Source organism: Limanda limanda, chromosome 15 (assembly GCF_963576545.1).
Source record: "Limanda limanda chromosome 15, fLimLim1.1, whole genome shotgun sequence".
In the NCBI taxonomy this organism is placed as follows: domain Eukaryota; kingdom Metazoa; phylum Chordata; class Actinopteri; order Pleuronectiformes; family Pleuronectidae; genus Limanda; species Limanda limanda.
In genome coordinates, this window is record NC_083650.1 from 1,348,499 (window position 1) to 1,370,713 (window position 22,215).

Consider the following 22,215-nt stretch of genomic DNA (forward strand, 5'->3'; position numbering starts at 1 on the left):
GTCCTTGGCAGTGGAGGCTCAGGACCTAAGAGACCTAAAGAAAAGATGAAAAACAAATAAGTCAGTGGCCAAGAGGAAGCAGGTAAATAAGTACAACATGAAATGTAGAGAGGTCCAGAAAAAATCTACAAAGACAAGTAGTCAGAACATCCGATAGCAGAAAGTGCCAAGACTAACTTCTTAGCCTTTTCCTTCATCAAGATGATACGTCTACTGTTATAAATGGGAAATATGGAGAAATTCTAGGGAAGGGTCAGATATTCTGTGAAAGAGCCCTATGTAGACACCATCGCAAATCATCCTAGAAGATTCTGAGATGGTCTGAGATTCAGGCACAATTTTTCCAAGGTGGCTCAATTATTAGCAATTTTGTATATGCCAGCAAAGTCAAGGACAGACACCAGCTTGGGGTCATAGAAACCTAATCCAGAAAGGGCATTGCAAAGGCAAGTGTGTCCAGTGAGTATATATCCTGCATGTACAGAACATCACACTGTACATCATCTGAGCTCTGAGAATCTTACCTGTGACATAGTTTGGGTTTCAATGAGTCATACTAATAATGTGTTTGGCGGAGTCAGAGTTAAATTTCACTTACTATTCTTTTACCCTCACATCAACAAAACCAGGCTTCATCCACAATCAAGACATGTCTCAATATGTTAAAATTTCCCCCTCCAATAAAATTAATTGTAAAACTTTGAGCGATTAAGGAAATACGGTGAAGTGCGGTTCATATACTGTTTCTGGCAGCTCTGCATGGGGTTTGTCCTATATCCCTTTTCCACCAACACAAACCAAGTTTCAGTCCCGGGCTGGGGCTAGTGCTGGTTGGCAGTTGCATTTCCACAGGCCAGTGCCGTTTAAAGAGCCGTGTCATGACGTCACTGTATACATCTGTATACAGCTCATGCTAATGCTAGCCCTAACTTTAAGCACAACAACAAAAACAGTGGGGGGTACATCATATTTTGTGTGTTGCTTGTGGCTTTGCTTTTCTATTTTTCGAGCATACAAACACATTGTGGGCCCTAATGTGTTTGCTGTCTTATGTCTTTGGTCTAATGTATACATGCTAATTTTATATATATATCTATGTATATATTTTATACATTTTGATACAAAATATATCTATGTATATTTTACATAGTTTGATATACTTATGCAATTGTATTTTAAATAATATAAAAAATGTTCATATTACTAAGGACACATAATACTTACAATACAATATTAAACATAGTTTTAAACAACAAAATAGATACAAATTCATCTGGTGCGTTGTGAGATTTTGGCCCCCCACCCCCCAATGTTCACTTCATGACTATGGCTTTGGGTCAAACACTTTGAATTGGGCTGGATTCATTTGTATAGCCCATATTCACAAATCACTATTTGTCTCACAGGGCTTTAACACGGTGTGTCATCCTCTGCCCTTAACCCTCAACAAGAGTCATGAAAAACTACAAAAAACCTCAGAGAGAGCCACCTGTGAGGGATCCCTCTCCCAGGACGGACAGAAGTGCAATAGATGCTAAGTGTAAAGGAGAAAATCCACCATTACGATCTCTGATATGCGATCCACAGATCATCATCGATTGAGCAACATTTTCCTTTCCCTCCGTCAGATTTGAGGGTTATACTTTGAATACATAAAACCAATCCTCCCAGAGCCACAACCAGGGTAGCACAGGGCATTGAGATGGTGATAGGACTAGACTGTAATGGTTACCATCATCAAACAGAATAACCATTAACCCCCTGGGTAATTGATTTTCTTAAAAAAATGATTAACCTGTTTATTCCACAGCTACCTTGCCAAGTTATGTATTTGAGAACAGTTTTAAAGTTTAGAAAGAAACTTTTTACTTATTTTTTGTTAGTTTCATTGTGAGTAATAAAGATAAATGATTAAAGAGCAGATGGCGCCCACTTGGTTCATGGCTGTGGGCTTTTTATTGATCGTTTTTCAGGTAAGATTTTCAGCTGCGGCTGGGATTTTTCTTTTGATGTCCACCATATATATATATTTGGTGACTGATTACCTATTTTCCATGATTTGGATTATGATTAACTGACACTATGGTTTTCCCTTCTAGGCCTCAGCTTCAGAGACCACAGAGGAGGCAAACTGTGTACCTGGATTCAAGTCAGATGTGTTGATCTTCAGAGTGACCAGAAAGCACCTGGGGCCGGGTACAAGGCTGGGCAGAGGTGAGAACCATCCAGGAAGCTGCTCTCACACACAGGGCTCTGAATGAAACCTGAGTGTTTATTTCTTTCCTACATTCATGGGCTATATGTTTGGATATCATTTTCTGTCTATGCATTTAAGGAAGAACATTTTAGCTATTAAAAAATATCCAGGCCCAAATCATAGTGATACATTTATTTTTCTCAGCCATATGTTAGGTTTCGTTGTGTCACAATCTGCGGGAAGAACTTCTCTCCTGTCTGCTGGAATGTGTATGCTTGTCTCTAACACATGTATTTAGTTAAACGATGATGTCAGAACATGAAGCAGAATCGTTCCAGTCACTCTAACCCTGATGTCCTGGCTGTGCGCATCATGTCTCGTCTTGTGTGGAGAAGTGCTCAGTCGCAGTGCATGATGGAAGCAGTCTAGACCTACAGCAGCATTACTAAGGGATGGTTCAGGACTCACCTTTTCCAGCCCTAACTATAGGCTTTATCAAAAGGGAATGTTTTAAGTCTAAACTTAAATGTAGAGATGGGGTCTGCTTCCTGAACCCAGAGTGGGAGCTGGTTCAACAGGAGAGAAGCCTGGTAGCTGAAGGCTCTACCTCCTGTTCTACTCTTACAGACTTGAGGAACCACAAGAGAGCCTGGGTTTGTGAGCGAAGTGATCTATTTGGACGATATGGTTTTATATGCTCTTTGATATATGAAGGGCTTGATTGTTCAGGGCTTTGTATGTGATGAGCAGGATCTTGAATTCTATTCTGAATTCTACAGGGAGCCGATGCAGAGAAGCTAAAACAGGAGTAATATGATCTCTCTTTCTAGTTCCTGTCAGCACTCTTGCTGCAGCATATTTGACCAACTTGAGACTTTTCACAGACTTACAAGGACATCCTGATAATAAAGAATTACAGTAATCCAGTCTAGTGGTAACAAATGCATGGATGACTTTCTCAGCGTCCTTCTGAGACATTTTCATAATATGGTGCAAGAAAGCTGTCCTAGAGACTTATTTTATATGTGGGTCAATTGACATGTCTTGGTCAAACAGGACTCCAAGGTTCCTCACAATGGAGCTAGGAACCAAACTAACACCATCCAAGAATGAAGAGTATTGGTCCAAGGACAGAAACTTGTAGAACTCCATGACTAACTTGTGTGTGCATGGCGGAGTCATTGTTAACATTAACAATTTGAAATCTATCCGATAAATATGATTTAAACCATTCTATTGCAGTTCCTTTAATCCCTACATGTTGTTCTAGTCTATGTAACAGAATCCTATGATCTATGGCAGACATGGGCAAAGTACGGCCCATGGGCTTTTTAATCCGGCCCGCCGAACTTGTCCAAATAATAAAAAGAAAAACAGAAATTTTTTCTTTTTTTTTAAACCAACAATTTAGTAGCACTTAAATTGCACGTACTTATAGCACTTTGTAGTTTTGCTTTATTTTTTAAGAAATCGTACTTTCTTGATTCTTGTTGTTCTGGGTTTGAACCCTCGGGGTTGAATGCACTTATTGTAAGTCGCTTTGGATAAAAGCGTCAGCTAAATTAAATTTGCCCGGGAGTGTGGTGTATAGGTAGCCTGACGTTGTCAGACTCATTATTCTATTCAGAATATGAGTCTGAGACCGCTCCATTGGGCTGTGATTATGGGGCGTGTTTCAACTGAACCAGGAAAAGAAATGCCTCTTCGCTCAATTGGATAGACCTACAACCAATCAGAGCAACGTAATATGTGACGTATGTCAAGCGACGCATAGTTGTTGTCAGTTATCTGTTTCACAAGTTTGTTCACTCTCTAAATAAATCAATGGAACTGCTGCTAATGCCGCTCGTATCTCCACCGGAGGCAAAGCCCCCAGGAAGCAGCTGGAGACCAGGGCTGCTCGTGAGAGCCCCGGCCGCCGGCGGCGTGAAGAAGCCTCAGCGCTACCGGGACCCGGGAGCGTCCCGGTCACGGGTCCCGGTAGCGAGGCTCTGAGAGAGATCCGTCGCTACCAGAAATCCACGGAGCTGCTGATCCGCACGCTCCGCTGTCATGGCTCTGCAGGAGCCAGCGAGGAGAAGAAACGGCAGCTAATCGTTTTTTTCAAGCATACACTTCCTTGTTGCTCCAACATTAACAGCGTCCCAACATGTGTCTTTTTTGTCTCATATGTGCTGAGGAGCGTAGCGCCCCCCCCCCCAACTCTCTTTTTATTTATATGACTGCTTGTGTGGCTGCAGCATCGGGGCCAGCTGATAAATTGAACTTTTTATGAATCCCGTAGGAGGACGGCAAAAACATCTGTTCGATCTACAAATGCCTTGATCGCGTTTCTCTGTTCCTCTTTCAAAATGAATGCGCTGTCGATGTCTGCTGAAACAGACTCGATGGAAGCATCGTAAGTTATGACCATAACTATGGATCTATGAGACCGACCGATGACCGTCACGTGAGTGACCTTAAGGGGGCTGGGCTCACCGCCCATAAAGCTCCCCGGTGAGCGCGGCCGCCTCCTCCTTGTCTGAACGCCTCAGCCCGTTCTGAGTGACAAAAGAGGGTGACGGTCATCGGTCGGTCTCATAGATCCATAGTTATGGTCATAACTTACGATCTATTTCGACCTCCCTCAGACCGTCACCACGGTCTTAACACGGATGACTAGTATCATCAGGGTCGCGAAGAACGGAGGACTCTACCGCCTCACATCCTCGCCCAGCAGCTGAGAGCAGCACTGCGGAAGCCATTGGTGTGGGGGAAGCCACATTGACCCTGTAGAATCTAGAGAATGTGCAGGGAGCACTCCATGTTGCTGCTGCACATATTTCTGAAAGAGGGACCCCCTTTAAAGCAGCCCAGGAAGTGGCCATACCCCTGGTGGAATGAGCTACCAAGGAATCTGGGACTGGTATGTTCTGTCCAGAATAGGCCTCAGCGATAGTATTAACGATCCAATGGGACAAACACTGTTTAGACACAGGGTGGCCGACTTTCTTACCCCCAAAACAGACAAATAACTGAGAGTATGAGCCCCTCAGAGACTTTGTGCGTGCAATATAAGCCTTCAGTGCCCTTACTGGGCACAACATAGGCAGGCCGGCTTCTTCCTGTAGTAGAGCCGGATCAGGTTGAAAAGTGCTGATCTCGATCACCTGATTTACCGTCTGATGGTTTATGACCTTAGGCAAAAACGAGGGGTTTGGCCACAGAGACACACCTGAGTCACCTGCCCTCCATCTTAGACAATCGTCACTTATTGACAGAGCATGCAATTCACTCACCCTTTTGGCAGAGCATATAGCCAGGAGGAAAGCTGTTTTGTAAGATAGAGACTTAAGGCTGGATTGCCCTATGGGTTCAAAGGGAGACTGCATCAGGGACCGTAATACCAAGGGGAGTTGCCACGATGGAGCCCTGGGAGCCCTGCTTGGTCGCAGGCGGTGTGCTCCCTTAATGAACTGAGACACTAGAGGGTGTCTACCAACTGTAACATCTCCCACTGTCTCATGGAAGAAAGAGATTGCGGCAGTGTATACCTTAATGGTGCTAGGTGCCCTGTTAGAGTCCAAAAGTGACTGAAGGAAACGGAGAATCAGCTCAATAGGACAAGCGGCTGGATTTTCCTGTCTGTTGCGACACCATGTAGAAAACACACTCCATTTATGGCCATAGTTAGCCCGAGTGGAGGGAGCCCGGGCATTGTCTATGGTCCTCAGGACAGCCTCATCTAACCTTTGAGAGAGGTACTGAGAAGGGGCCAAGCCCAAAGCTGCAGGATGTCTGATCTGGGGTGCCATATCTGAGCTTCTGCCTGTGAGAGGAGGTCTGCCCTGACTGGCAGGGCCCATGGTTGACCGTGAACCAGGCGAAGGAGCGTTGGGAACCAATGCCTCCCTGGCCACCTGGGGGCTATTAACAGCACCTCGTAGTGGCCCGAGGCAACCCGGTTGAGTACCTGGAGAATCAGAGGGAATGGAGGAAAAGCGTACAACAACCCTTCCGGCCATTCTTGAGATAGTGCATCTAGGCCTAGGGGACCTCCCTGGTTTTCCAGAGAGAACCACATCCTGCAGTGGGTTGTCTCTGCTGATGCGAATAGATCGGCCTGAGCCGTGCCAAACCGACTCCATAGGAGGGATACAACCTCTGGATGAAGTCTCCATTCTCCTGGGAGAGGACCAGTCCTGGACAAGAGGTCTGCTGCTCGATTTACAATCCCTGGGATAAAGATTGCTTTGAGTGAAGCCAGATGCTGAAAAGCCCAAAACAGAAGTTTCTGTGCCACCTGGAGGCAACGCAGGGACCTTGTGCCTCCCTGGTGATTTATATGATACACAGTTGAAGTGCTGTCTGTCCTTATCAAGACATGCCTGCCCTGGATGGAGGAAAGGAGAGCCTTCAGAGCAAGGTGAACCGCTCTCAACTCCAGAACATTGATGTGTTCGCCACCCCAAGGGGGTATCCACGGGCCACGCACCATTCTGCCTTCCCAGACTGCTCCCCAACCTGTGAGCGAAGCATCTGTCGTCACCACTGTCCTCCTCGAGGGAATGTTCCCAAGGGGGACTCCTTGGAGCAAGAGCACCCGGTCTGCCCATGGGCGTAAGGCTTGGAGACATGTGCGTGTCACACGAAGTTTCACGTGTCTGTCCAGCTTCGGGTTGAGCTTGAAGGCATTCAGCCACCTCTGAATTGGCCTGGCCCTGAGGAGGCCCAGAGGAACAACAGCTGCTGCGGCTGAAATCATCCCCAGCATCCTCTGAAAGCTGATAAATTGTAGCTGCCTGCCGAGACGGAATCGTTTCCGGAAGACTAGAATCTTCCCCACCCTCTGAGATGTGAGGGATGCAGACATTGTAAGGGAATTCAAGCAAAGTCCCAGAAAAATCACCTGCTGCCTTGGCTCGAGGTTGCTTTTCGTCACATTTACCTTGAAACCCAAGGACCGTACATGCGACAACACCCTCTGGGTATCCTCTACAACTTGGCCAAGAGATGGAGCACAAATCAGCCAGTCGTCCAGGTAGGGAAGGATTTTTACTCCTGACAACTGGAGAGGAGACAAGGCCGCCCCAACCACTCTGGTGAACACCCTTGGTGAGAGGGAAAGGCCAAATGGCAGGACCTTGAACTGATAGGCTTGCCCCTGGAATGCAAACCGAAGAAAAGGTCTGTGGTTTGGACAGATGGGCACATGGAAGTACGCGTCTTCCAGGTCTATCGAGGTGAACCACTCTCCTCTTTCGATAGATTCTAAGATCTGACCCGTGGTCAGCATCTTGAAAGGAAGTACCTTTATGAAGGCGTTTAATCGCCTTAGGTCCAAGATGGGACGTATTCCGCCATCTTTTTTCGGCACGAGGAAATACGTGGAGTAGAAGCCAGTGAGCTGTTCGTCTGGATCTACTTTCATAATTGCATCCTTCTGCAGAAGGGTTAAAATTTCCTGTGCCAGGATTTGAGCCTGGACTGGGTCCGTGACAATCGTCATGCGGATCCTGGAGTAAGGGGGGGGCCGCCGCCGAAACTGAATTCTGTACCCCTTTGATACTGTAGCAAGCACCCATGGGTCTGACACAGTTTCTTCCCAGCTGTCCAGGCATAGCCGAGAATGAAGTTCGGCGGGTGTCCCCCCACCCCTAGGCTGTACCGCCCCGAGGTCCTTGACCTCTGGGGGGGCGCCTCCTCTGGGGAGCACCTCTAGTCGAAAAACGGGGATAGAACCCACGTCGACTTTGTGAAGGCTGTTTGGAGTCACCAGAGGCTGTGAATCCTGTAGCCTGTCGCCTGTCATTCACCCATGGCTCCTTACGGGCCCAGGATGATGATCGGTGGGGAGGCTGGGAGCCCCTAAGTTTATACCTGGTAGACGCAGCCCCTCTGAAAGTGCGCTGTACTGACTCTCTGGTACGCCGAGACTGTTCAGCCTTATCTAACACACCCTGGGAGTCAGGCTGAAAAACATGTGCCGGCACGACTGGCATATTGGTCAGTTCTTTCCTGATATTCTCGGGAAGAGTTGTCTGTGCCAACCAGATCTGCCTCCGAGCTACCATGGCAGATGACATAGCTGCACCAATGTCCCTTGTTAACTGGGAATGAGTGACCAGGGCAGAGTCTATCAGGCTCATGTTGTCCTGGTCCTCTGGGTTGGCTGTTCTCCTAAGAGCTGCCAATAAAATGGCGAGTGCATTGCCCGAGCGGGCTGCTCGTGTGGCTGCATTATAAGTCCGAGACACCAGTCGGTCTGACTTATCACACTCTTTCAGGGGACAGCGTGGATTGGTGGTTACCCGCTCTGGACCCAGAGATGTTAAGGCTGCCATCTCCCGCTCAACTGGAGGCATATCCCCCATACCTGTTTCAGGAGCATACTGATTCTTAGTCAGTCTCCGGCAACCTGCATTGAACTGAGGTGCCCCACTTGGGATGTTCCATGCTTTCCTGAGCATGTGCAAATAGTCACCAGCCACAGGTACAGTAACTGATTGCTGGGTCTGAGTGATGCCGGCCCAAATCCCATCCATTGGAGCAGGAGCCTCAGTTGGAACATTGAGCCCCACAATTTTTGCCGCACTTGAAACCCTTGAGATGACGTCCATGGGTGAAGGCTCACTTTCACCCATGTTGCTGAGGTTGGACGCCCCCTCACATTGTGTGGATTTAGGCTGTTTTAGCCCAGCAGCACCCTCAGACTGCCCATCACTTTCAAAAAGGGAATTTTGAGCATAGAGACAGAGAATGTCAGGGTGAACCACATTCTCCTCCTGATAGGAGGGTAACCTGTCCGGGGAGGAGTGCCCATGCCTCGATGCCCTAGCTGTTGTGGCCGGGTACTGGGCCTCAACTCTACCCAACCTGTCTGACAGACTACGTATGGCCGCTAGGATTTGCAGCTGAGTGTCATCATGCTGACCAGCTGGGTTCTGTGAAGGTTTTGGAGCCTGTGTCTCGCTTGAGTCCCGCCTGCGAACAGGGGTGTGCTCATGCCCACGTTTTCGGGGGGCTTTCCTTGAGGTGTGTCCCCTTTCATTTAGTTTGGCTGGTAGAGGCTGCACGGCCCCAGCACGAACAGACTGCTCCACCCATCTGGCTCTTTTAACACGCTCCTCCACAGGCAGTTCCACTGCTGCCACACAGGGGTTCTCAATATCATCCATTAAATGTGCCATGCCCAAACAAGTCGGGCATTCACGGTGGCCATCTCGGGGATCCATGATACCCCGGCAATAATGGCACAAATGTGAGGACATTTCTGTGTTACTTTTGTGATTTAAGAATAAATATATAAACAATAGCGCCCAGCAGCTACGGATAGCTGGTAAAGGGGATCTTATAAACAGGCTAATCACAGCTGGCCAATATCACATAAAACGAAGGAAGGGGTGAAATAACTAATTCACCTGAAAATGCCCACTGTATGCCTGCAATGGCAGAAAACAAGGGGGGTGGGGGGGTGGAGAGAGAACAACATCCCAGCCACTGCAAACAGGGCTTTAAGGGAAACAAAATAGCACCTACAAAGGGTGATAACCAATAACCAACTGTATTTTATACAGGGAACACAGGCAAACAATCCCACCTGCTGCGCACAGAGGCGAAAAGGGGACACTACCTGGCCTCAAACACGGTTTATTTATTCATTTTTGAAAGGCAAATAAACGTGAAAAGGTTGGCTTTAACTCACCTCCACTCATTGTGCGCGAACGCACGAGGGGGAGTTGGAGAAACCCCACTCCCTGCGGACAGCGAGTTACGGGGTGCCTTTTTCAAGGGGGGTGGGGGGGTGGAGAGAGAACAACATCCCAGCCACTGCGAACAGGGCTTTAAGGGAAACAAAATAGCACCTACAAAGGGTGATAACCAATAACCAACTGTATTTTATACAGGGAACACAGGCAAACAATCCCACCTGCTGCGCACAGAGGTGAAAAGGGGACACTACCTGGCCTCAAACACGGTTTATTTATTCATTTTTGAAAGGCAAATAAACGTGAAAAGGTTGGCTTTAACTCACCTCCACTCACTGTGCGCGAACGCACGAGGGGGAGTTGGAGAAACCCCACTCCCTGCGGACAGCGAGTTACCGGGTGAGGAGGGGGGGGGGCACCCCCGGTCCAAATCAGTTTTAAGGGATAGATTATTTATTGATTAAGCTTCCCAACTTTTCTACTCACTCCTGTAAGAGAACAAACTCTGTATGGACACAAACAGCACGAGATAAACAATACTTACCCAAAGCTGTGAACATGAGTAGTTAGTGCCAGGTGCAGCTAATTAAGCTGCCTGAAACAAAGAGCAGAGCTTACCACATGCAGTGTAGCCCTCTGCCTCACTTTTAGAGAAGGGGAAAACCACAAACAATCCTCAGGGACACAAGGCGCCTGCACAAAAGTGTCGGATTGATAAAAGTGGAGTCCCAAAATATCTTACTTACCTGTCGGTCTCGGATGAGGCGAGTGAAGAAAAGAGGAGGCGGCCGCGCTCACCGGGGAGCTTTATGGGCGGTGAGCCCAGCCCCCTTAAGGTCACTCACGTGACATTGTTGATATTTGGTCTCGAGGATAGGGAGATGAGGACATCATTCGTGTTAAGACCGTGGTGACGGTCTGAGGGAGGTCGAAATAGATCTACACATCTCAGCTCTCCAGCAGCAGGCAGCGCTGTTTGGTGACGTGTTTGATTACGTCACTGTAGATCATCTGTCAAGCATCGTATAAAGCCCGCCCTGACGATTTGATTGGATCGACCAGCTTCGGGTCTATCATAGTTTCTCCCCAACGGAGCGATGCCAGACCGAACTTCCCGAACAACAAATGTTGTGGGCGGGGCTAAGTTCGTCTGGCACCCAGGCTAGTGTATGGGGCTCGAAAGGGCACATGATCTCCCTTCACTTTTTCCCTTTGCCCTGTGAGCCAGGGGTGGACTGGCCATCTGGCATACCGGGCATAATCCCGGTGGGCCGTTGACCCAATGTGGGCCGGTCTGGTCCGCTATGTTGTTGTTTTGTTTTTTTTCTCTTCTTCCTCTCTAAATTCCCTCCAATTGGGCCGGCCAATTGGCTACAGAGGGCTAGCAGTGTGTTGCCAGCATCGACACATATTATTGGTCTATTGTTTGTCATTGTCAATCAATCATGGGCTGACAGGCTCAGAGAGCCCCGACAGTGCTGTCAATCACAACACAAACCAGGGGGGGGCGGGACCTCATGGCATTGGCCGGGGGAGTCGCGGGACGGGCTGCTGCTGAGACAGAAACTTAACTTAATGGATAATAAGAGTAAAAAAACGCCCGGGTGGCGCTGAGAAGCATCGGGAAAAAAAGCAGAAGTCTCTGGAGGTGGAGGCTGCTAAATGTGCCAAACTGACGGACCTATGTGGTGCCGGGTTCACCAGCCCAGCAGCAGCAGGTGCGCCGGGAGACGAGCGAGGAGGACTCGACAATGATGAGCGAGTGGAGGCAGACATGTGAGCGCGCATTTTCAATTTTCAATACATTCTCAAAACTGGCTCGTTACTTGAGCAGCGGAGGTTGGCGTCGCACGCCTCTACCCACGGCGCACCTCTCTCTCTCTCTCTCTCTCTCTCTCTCTCTCTCTCTCTCTCTCTCTCTCTCTCTCTCTCACTCACTCACTCACTCACTCACTCACTCACTCACTCACTCACTCACTCACTCGCTGCCCCCTCCCTCCTGAGATGTGCAGGTCCGGTGGCGTGTTTGCCGTTGGGGGGGGGGGGGGGGCAGCGCGAGAGGTTGGTCTATCCCTCCGCAGGTTCACCTTCAGAAATCTTGTTACGACTTTTACTTCCTCTAGAATAGGATAAGAGATAGTGTCTTATTTTGTGTGCCTATAGTATAGTGGTTATACTGTGGTTTATTAATGTTCTTGGGCAGACACAAGAGGCACTTGTTTATAGTTAATTAGAAGTTCAGATGCACTGGTCCATTACTATTTGAACCTCAGCATCTAGGGTTCAAAATTGGTAAAATTATACATTATATGCATATTGTTGTTGTAATTTTTCAGTCAGTTGAGATAAATCTTGAGGAGAAACATTTTGGGTTGTTTTGTGTCTGTATAGACCTACTATAAAAAGAGCTTTGCATTTTTAATTTTAGTTCTTGTACTTTTGATACTTAAGTACATTTCAACACCAGATACTTTTGATACTTAAGTACTTTTAATATGAGCTACTTTAAGACATTTAGAAGACATAAGTTACGTCAATTTAATGGCAGATGTGCTCGGCTAATTATGTGGGCCGGTCTGAGCCAAAAAATGCCCGGGCCGTTTTGTTCTCCCAGTCCAGCCCTGCTGTGAGCCCTTCTATAAAATGAGAGGATCAGGAAAACGAAATGTGGAAAATGAGTGCCAAGTGTTAAACACGGAGTCAACAACAAAATACTTTTTCACTGAAGTCCAATCGAAGGCTGTATGCCTGATATGTCGAGAAACTGTCGCAGTTTTCATGGAGTACAACATCAGCCGTCACTTTGCTACGAAGCATGCTAACCAGGCTAGCAAGCAGTCAACGCAAGAACAGGTGGCTGCAGCTCAGAGGTTGGCGACTAATTTACAGACTCAGCAACATTTTTTTTCACAGACAAACTGCGATTAAAGAGTTATCTACCAAAGCATGTTTTTTGGGGGGCATTCTAAATAGCAAAGGCTAGCAAGCCTTTCTCTGAAGGCAGGGTCTTGTTAAATGGCCTTGCAAATAAGTGCTTTGCTACTTGGTAAAGGCCAAATCCTTTCATGTAATGATTTTTCCATGTCTTTTATATTAGTTCACAAAAACACTCCATCCATCTGTTCCTGGCCCGGCCCCTCTGTCAAATTTTAGAACCCATTGTGGCCCGCGAGTCAAAATGTTTGCCCAACACCTGATCTATGGTGTCAAATGCTGCACCAAGATCCAACCGGACGAGTATAGAGACAAGTTAATTATCTGATGCTATTTAAAGTTCATTAATAACTTCTAACAGTTGCTGCTGTTTATTTGCTATGATGGATTCTAAATCCTGACTGAAAGTCTTTACAAACAAACCATTACTATCTCAGTAATCTAAGTAGGGATTGGGGAAATATTATTACATTTTCAATGTCTATGCGATATGTCAGACCAAGATCAAGAGTGTGATTTAAACAGTGAATGGGTTTATTCATATGGTGAGTAAAGCCAATTGAGTCTATTAATGAGTGATAAGTAATGCTCAACTAAGGCTGTCATTAGCAACATCTACATGAATGCTGAAATCTCCTACAATACTGATTTTATCTGTCCTAAGAATTAGGTCAGATAGAATTTCAGAGAATTCAGATAAAAATTCAAAGTAAGGGGCAGGTGGATGATATATGATAACTAGATTAACTGGTTTATGGGATTTCAGGCTTGGTTGTACGAGGCTGATGATGACATTTTCCAATGAGTTGTAACTACCTTTAGGTCAAGGGTTGATAGATAAGTCAGATTTAGAGGTTGCAGCCACCCCTCCACCTCTGCCTGTGCTTTGAGAAATATGAGTAATAATATGGGTGGGGGGTGCTGCTACATTTAAACCTACATATTCACCATTTTGCAGAAAGCTTTCAGTTAGACATATTAAATCGATCTGATGGTCAATTATCAGATCATTAATATGTAGGGTTTTGGATTGAGTGACCTGATAGTTAATAAAATTGTATACTTTTTTTTTTGGTACTGATATATTGGTTGTACCAACTTTATTATTATTATAATTAGGTTTCAAATTCTTTTTAACTTTTTATTTAATTAATTAAGGTGGTCTGGGGGCAGACACAGTTTCTATAGGATAGTGTGAGGGATATTGTGAGGACGACTGCTCTAATAGAAGTGCAGAGAAGCGTGTAAGACTGAAACTCTGCCTCCTGGTCTCAACTCTGTATTGTCACGGTATGGACTGTCTAGAAACGTATTCATATTTCTAGATATCCAAAGTTGGACGAATATAATCTCTCAGACCAGGTTTTCCCGAAACTTTGACAATTATCTACGAAGCCAACATTGATTTGTCCACAGCCAACAGTGAGGGGATGAAATGTGGCTATTCAAGTCATCCCTGGTCATATAAGGCGTTCAGAGTTTAAAATTACGGAGTCCGACATTGTCTTTGCATGTGTACACACTGAATCAATATCGATTTTTGTGACCTTCGACTGACAAAGTCCCATGTTGGGATAAAAGTCTTTGCACGAGAAAGATACTGACTGTCCCATATTAGGTGTGTCAACAGTGAGTACAGAGATGAGCACTGACTAGTGAAATACTTCCTATTACTTTCAGTGTTCAATCCCACATTAGCAAGCCCATGAGTAATTCACTTGACTTGTATCAATCAAATTTTCAATCAAATTTTATATGTATAGCCCAATTTCACAAATCACAATTTGTCTCATAGCGCTTTAACAAGGTGTGACATCCTCTGCCCTTAACCCTCAACAAGAGTCAGGAAAAACTACTGAAAAAACCTTTTAACAGGATAAAAAGGACGTAGAAACCTCAAAGAGAGCCACATGTGAGGGATCCCTCTCCCAGGACGGACAGAAGTACAATAGATGTTGAGTGTAAAGTAGAACTTTAGCAAGATAAGGGTTTTAGCAGCATTGATAAGACTATACATTTTGAAGCAGAACTAAAGGTCAATGAATTGATGGATTATTGTCAGTAACGGTTGAGTATCTGAGGAGAAATATTATATATCAAGTAGTACTGCTGCAATCATAGTCTATGGTCAGCAGCCAGCAAGATCACGATCCACCATCAAGTTCAGATTCCACTAAAGTCCACAGTCATTGTGCACTGCCCCCATTAGAATCCACCATAGCTGCCAGACTCGGTCGTGGTCCACCACCATTATTAGATGCCAACACGATACTGGATCCACCATTACAATCTCTGATATGCAATCCATATATTATTATAATCCAGGATGTGGCCGCAGCCGCGTCCCTGGATCTGCAGACGATAAGGCAAAGGGACTCCGGGGAAGGGGTCAAGTCAGTTATATGAATTGATGAGATATTAATTTCTTTGATGTGATAAGCCATATTTAGCAAATCAAATTCACATCAGCTTGCACTTCATTTTCAGCCTCTCCCTCTTGTATATGCAACCTCAGAATCCACTCAAGATATCCAGTCAGCTAACCATCCTGGGTCCTGACAGTCCTGTGAACTGTGGCTGGTTCATATGCTGTAACTGAAACTGTAACAGATTATAGAACTGTTGTGACTCTAGGAGGCTGATGTGGCAGCTATTATCTCTTATTTTATGAACTGAAATGACCCTTTTGTACAAGTTGTTTTTACTTGATTTTTTCAAAATAGACATTTATCATACATCATGCAGTCCTAATTGAACGATTTATGACAAGCTACCTCTTCCACATGATATTTGGTGTGTGTGTGTGTGTAAGTGTTTTTTATCCAGTGAATAATACTTTGTCATGTACTGAAAATTTGCAGATTGAATTCCCTGCATGCACTAATTGTTTCTTGTGTTCAATCCCAGTGGGCTTCAATGACTGCACACACCGCATAAGATTTCCTTTAATCAGTAATGACAGACGTTTCATCGTACATCCAGATCGGATATTGATGGTGAGCAGACCTTGACAGACTCGATGCAGAAAAAAGGCTTTCTGATGCTTCAGCCTATATGAGTTGAAATAAATGCCACAGTTGGTTAGGTAGTAAAATAGAGTAAAAGAAGGTGTTGAGGGGTTGTAATTCCTGCATGTAAAATAAATGCATGTTTAATTCCCAGCGCTTTCTATTCGGGAAACCAACCGGACTGAAATACAATTATTGGGTTTCAGCCAGATCTTCAAAATAAAAAGCCGCTTTGACTCTTAGACAAAAAAATTATGAGGGATATCATACAGAATATGACTCACGTGAACTCCAGGATCCACCTCGATCCGCTTTGTTTAAATATCCAGCATTTCTAAATATTTTGTCCTTTTCTATACCCACAGTAAATATTGACCTGAGCGAATCAGAAATTTACCACAAATTTAGATGAACATCAACATAAGCTGCCACGATCACTTGTCAATCTACTCCAGGCGTTGAATATCGTAACAGTTTTTTCAAGTCAAAGAGTTCAAGTGTGCCCGACTTCTCTGATGATGTTTTTTCCATCCAGGTAAAGAGAATGGTTACTCTTCTGGAAGGACACCAGGACTTCTTTATCCACTCCTGGAACTTGCACGGCCAAAAAATGACTGTTCCAGTCACAGTTGTGCACTATAGGCATCTCCATGGACAAAATGATGGGCATCACCATGGACATCACCAGCAAAATGTTGAGCATCACCTCGGAGAGCACAGACACCACAACAATCAGCACCACTTGAATGAAGTGGACTCTGCTAACGTTACAGAGGTATGATTAGAGGCCCTGTTGGAGGGGAATTAAGAAAACCGGAAACTTCTTGTTGTCAAAATAAAATTAATTTCAAAATAACAAGTTTAATAGGAAATATTGTTTTCATTTCCAACATGCACCAAGGAAGAAGGGCTCAGTGCTTTTTTTCCTCAACAAACACTGCCCCCCTGTGGCCACATTAGATTAAGAACAGGCTGGGTGCTCCTAGGATCTCAATGTAAAAATATCCTTCTTTTTCCACACAGCATCATTGTTTCAGTATAATGTGTAATATAAATTGAATGATATGTACTTATTTATTTGTTTAATCTAGTGCCTGCATTTTATTACCTGTTGTCAAAACCCTGGAGTAGTAACAGGTTCATGATGATCTGAGCTAAAGCTTTTAAGCTAATGTGGATGTCGGCTGTAGGATTCAAGCACTTCTTTAGAGATTGTCTATTTAGACTATTGTTAAACTTATAAACCCTATAGTAATTAAATTGTATGCACATTTTCATAGAATGCAACCACCCCAGAGGGTGGTTGCATTCAAAGTATCTCGGGTAAGAGGAAGTGCATCCCTTGTCACTGAGAATTTACTACTGCTTGCATTCAACTATTTGATTGTGCAAATTGCCCATGATTGTTCCCGCTGTGGAAACTCCCTCCTCCCAAAGTAAAGCCAAATCTACAATCATTAATCAACCCTGATATAGATGAATGAATGAATGAACAGGGTTAAGGATTATGACCTTGTTTGTCACGACAGCAAGGTTAATTTGGTACGACAATGGTAAAAGAATTTCATCAAGAGAAATCCATAAAGGTGTTTCCTTGTTATAATGACAACTAAGTTATTGGGTGCACCATGGCTGATATGTTTAAACAATGTTATTAACCAGAGATCACAAAGTAACTTACTTGATCAGAATGTATAATATGGTAGCTAAGCCAGTCTTTGTTTTTCTAGCCCAGAAATTTTAAAGCAGCAAATCTCAAAGAACTTCTTCTTTACTAAATGTTAATTTGTTTTGCAATATATTAACTTTGGTTACAGTCAGTGAGAATTGTCTAACTCACACCTGTTGTGTTTTAACCAGATCCTTTCTAGTGAAGATAAAGTGAAGACGATATATTACAGCATCACTGGTCCAGGAGCTGATGAGCCTCCCTACGGCCTTTTCACAATGGACAGGATCACTGGTTATTTGTATGTGACAGAGTCTCTGGATAGAGAGAAGCAGGACAGGTACACGGTAAGCACACTCTTTGATGTTAGTTTTATATGTACAGATTTTGTCAAACATTGTGTTTTTCTTTTCCCTTTCATTTCATGCTGAGGTCCAAGTACAGTAAAGTGCATTCATCTACACTCAATAGACCTTAACAGAACATGGACAAGTAACCAAAAACTCATTATAGACAGTTTGTGATAAATTTGTGTCAATCAGGACATTGTTATGAAACCATTTCTAAAGCTGAGTCTTCCCAGGAGCATATGGATCTCATTAGTTGAGAGGCAGAAGAGGTTTTGAACCAAAGGTCTCTTCTAGAGCTGCATGTCCAGTCAAGTTGACTAACCAAGGTGGGCTGAGACAGGGAGGTTATGATCCACCAGAAAACGAGAGGAGAAGAAGGAAGACAAAATAATTGTCTGGTTCCTCCTGACCGTGTAAAATATACTTTTGAAAGCAGAGGGTTGCACCTTGAAGATGTTTCTTGAAGAAAACCTGCTTCAGAGTGAACACAACCTAAGATTGACATGACTGTTTAACTCCCAGTGTGACAATGACTTGAATCATGATGCCAAGACAAAGCTGGAGTGTCTTCAGGACAAGGCTGGCTTTCCTTAAGTGGTCCAGACAAAGTAAATGGTATCTGGACTGTATTTAGATTGCACTTTTTCAGTACAACAACAACAACAAGCGCTTGACAGTTTGTGTGGCACACAAACACACACTATACAGTGTCATCCAGACTTAAATCCCATAGAAACTGTGTATAGACTTGAAGCTCATATCCCAAACAAGAAGACTTGAAGCTGTAACTGCTGCTAAAGGAACCTCTACAAAGTACTGAGCTTGCGGTCTGAATTCTTCTGTAAAAGGGAGGTTGTTTCTGAAACCAAGTCAGTTTGGATTATTAATTGTAGACTGATGAAAAAAAAATTGGGAACTTTGTCTATTTTAAAAAATTATATATATTATACAATGTGTGGAAAAAAATTCAGAATACTTAGATCACTATGTGCAATCGAGTAGTCAACAGGCAGAACAGCCTACTTGCATTTGGGTTGACACATCCACTACTTTTCTTAAAAAATTGACATAAATGACCAGTAATCAAAATGTCTTCTGGAGATGTCTTGTAAATAAAATTACTTATGTTCTCCCTCTTAATGCATTTGAAAAGTAGTCTTTTTAATGTATTTTACAGTGGTGTCAAGTTTACTAGCTAGTAGTATTTTTCACAGCCTACTGAGTGTAAACTCATGGCTGGAATATACCTCACATCCCCTGGATGAAATCATCTACAGTAATTATTTTAACATGTGTTGTATTATGATACAAATGTATCTGTTCGCAGTTTCAAGCCCATGCTGCGGTAGAGGGGTCACGAAATGCCGAGGAGCCGATGGATATTATAGTGAATGTGATAGACCAGAATGACAACAAACCTGCTTTTGTTCAAGATACATTTCTGGTAGAAGTTCCTGAATCCTCACCAACAGGTACAGTGAGATACGTTCATTTATGATTGGATAAATATGTTACATTTAAGAGAGCTGGCAGTAATACTCAAAATACTGAAATTTTGGTTGTCTTCTCAATTCAATTATTCACGTATTTAGATTTTTTTATAGCCATACATTGTATTTAAAATGGGAGAATGAAAGGTTGGCAAATGGAATATCTCCAGAATTAAACCAATTATTAATAATTTGAAATGAAGCATACATGCTAAAAATTTGCAGATGAGTGTTTGTGGGATGAGGTGTTGAGTAGAGTCCAAAAAAATGGTGAAGAATGAATCTGAAGAATATAGAAGATGTAAAATCAAAAGTGATCATGTTGTGACACCTCTGTACTTAAATTCACATTTCTGTAAATCCCTTTGTGCAGGTTTTGAGGTGATAACGGTCTTGGCCACAGATATGGACGAGCCGGGTAATTCCAATTCCATTGTTCGTTACAGTATTCTGAGCCTGGATCCAGACTTCCCCAGTGGCCCAGTGTTTGCGATCAACCCAATCACTGGAGCAATCAGAGTCAATGCCCATGGGCTAGACAGAGAGGTGAGGATTTTAAAATGTACTGTATTAGTATTTTACTTCAACTGTGCTAGCATTCATAGTTTTAGATATGTTAGATTAGTACGAAGCCTCTGTTGATCTTGTAGCCAATTTACTAATTATAAGAGCTGTCTGTCATTGGCTGCGGGGTAGGGCTGTAAAGATGAACTGATCCATATTTGGGAATCAATATTTAGGATGCATATGATTCCACTGATGAAACTGCAGATTCTGGCTTTCCAGGAGAAGTTGTTTAACAAGGGTGGAACACAAAAACAAAGTCTGTTTTGCAGGTATTTGGACAAAGGACACAGCAATGAGATTAGTGTTACCTTTTTATTACTATTTCAGGCCTGGTATAGATTTAGTGTTTTATGATCAGAGAATGATAGCAGAGTGTTTGAGATGTCCATTTGATGAGTTACATTAATTGTATGTCTCCCCAACAGAAACACCCAAAGCACATTTTGGTGATAGAGGCAGCAGACATGGACGGAGAAGGGTTGACTGTAACTGCAAGAGTAATCATCACTGTATCAGACAGCAATGACAACCCTCCAGCTTTCACTCAGTCCACTGTAAGTAAAACATACAAACAGTTCAATCACAGCTTTGCTAGGATGTCCACTTGTCACCAAGCAGTGTGCTCTTTTTCTTTTTACCTCTGCCTGAAATACAGTTCAGTGTTTTAAAAATTATTAAGAAAATTATTAAGAAATCAATCTGTAGCCATCATGCACACATGTAGTACAAGTACACAAATCTTTACAATCAAAGCAAGTCACCTGGGCTTGATGCACATTGACTTCATACATGGTTAACTGTAAGGCTACTGCTGGAGAACGTAGCTGATCATAATCATTTTTGGTGATGAACAACAAACAACGATGTTTTCCATTTTACTGCATTTAGTTTAGGTTCTGAATGTCTACGACATGATTGGATAGTATTTATTTTACATTTACACTTTTCACACGTGACAACAAATCAAACTGAAACTCAGATATTGATGTAGGAGGGTATCTTTAAGAAATAAGCCTTCATGTCAGGGAACTATACTTTTGTCAACATATCCCTTGCTTTCTCACAGTATGAGGCAACGGTACCAGAAAATAGAGTGGGCGCTCTGGTCGTTACGATGGTGGTAACAGATCGTGATGAGCCACATTCACCAGCCTGGAACGCCAAATTCAAGATTGTTGATGGTGATCCTGGAGGCCTGTTCACAGTCACAACAGGAAGTAAACAACAGGAAGGGATCATTACTACTGCCAAGGTAAGACCTAAAGCATGAATTCTCAAACAAGCCACAATATCAAAGATTAGAGATATCAGTGAACTTTTTTTCTGTTGCAGAAAATTAGAATGTAAAGTTTAAAACGCTGTTCACATTAGTTTCATTTGGGAGTGAAATTTATGATGTGAGAAGTCCAGCTTGAGAAACAGATTTTGTATTTAAAAGAGTAAGGCACTAAAAGACAGCACAGTGATTTGTAATACTCACAGACAGGATTAAGGCTGCAACAACTAATTGATTTAATCAATCATAACAATAGTTGAGAACTAATTTCATAAAAAAATATAATTGCCAAATTAATCGATTTTCAAAATAGACTGCAGTAAATTGGTGTACAGTGATTACAGCATGACCTGTAGAAAACCCATCGCATGTACATCTTATCATCTTCCCGCAGTCCCAGTTCACATCTGTTACACTCGGATGTCAGATAGAGTTCCTGTTCAGAGTTCTTCAATCTAGTGGCTGTTGATATCAAGTTCATCATCTGTAGATTTATCTTTAAGTCAAATAAATTTAAAATTTGAAATGTAGCTAAAATGACTCAATTTCCATGCAAAACGCAGATATATATAGACATGGATTAATGCAGGGGTTATAAACGTTCCTTTCTTCTCATTTCTTCTTTGTTGCAGAAACGGGCATCGTGCTTAATTTAGTCACTGAGCTGGAAAGTGGAGAATACATTGTGGTCCTGAGGCTTAGAGACAACGATGGCATGGAGCAGTACAACACCGTCCAGGCCACAGTGTGTGACTGCACAGGAGAAATTGTGTCCTGTTCAGGGCGAATTGCCGTGGGAATGTTTGAGGAATGAAATTATATAAAATCAAAGCAAAATCCAGGCAGCCACCTAACTGTGGTCAATGAGTTATCAATAAATGCTTTTTAAAAATGATTGGTAATTATCTGTTCAATAGAAAACTTTATTACATTGCAATGTCAAAACACTTTTTATAGTTTACTCCAAAGGTACTTTATTACAAACTGTGTTTTAAAATTGTATTAAATTTCTTAATACTTAGATACATTTGTGAAT

General features: G+C 43.5%; 1 protein-coding gene across 1 annotated transcript; it reads left to right on the forward strand.

The window, feature by feature from the left end:
* The first annotated feature begins 1,922 nt into the window (after positions 1 to 1,922).
* On the forward strand, positions 1,923 to 22,102 carry LOC133020959 (cadherin-2-like). Its single transcript, XM_061087733.1, has 10 exons — positions 1,923 to 1,973; positions 2,100 to 2,214; positions 2,825 to 2,850; positions 16,363 to 16,602; positions 17,688 to 17,843; positions 19,174 to 19,318; positions 19,710 to 19,882; positions 20,329 to 20,457; positions 20,970 to 21,155; positions 21,812 to 22,102. Exons 1-10 carry the CDS (start codon positions 1,923 to 1,925, stop codon positions 21,833 to 21,835), a joined length of 1,245 nt encoding a protein of 414 aa, XP_060943716.1. The 3' UTR covers positions 21,836 to 22,102.
* The last annotated feature ends 113 nt before the right edge of the window (positions 22,103 to 22,215 follow it).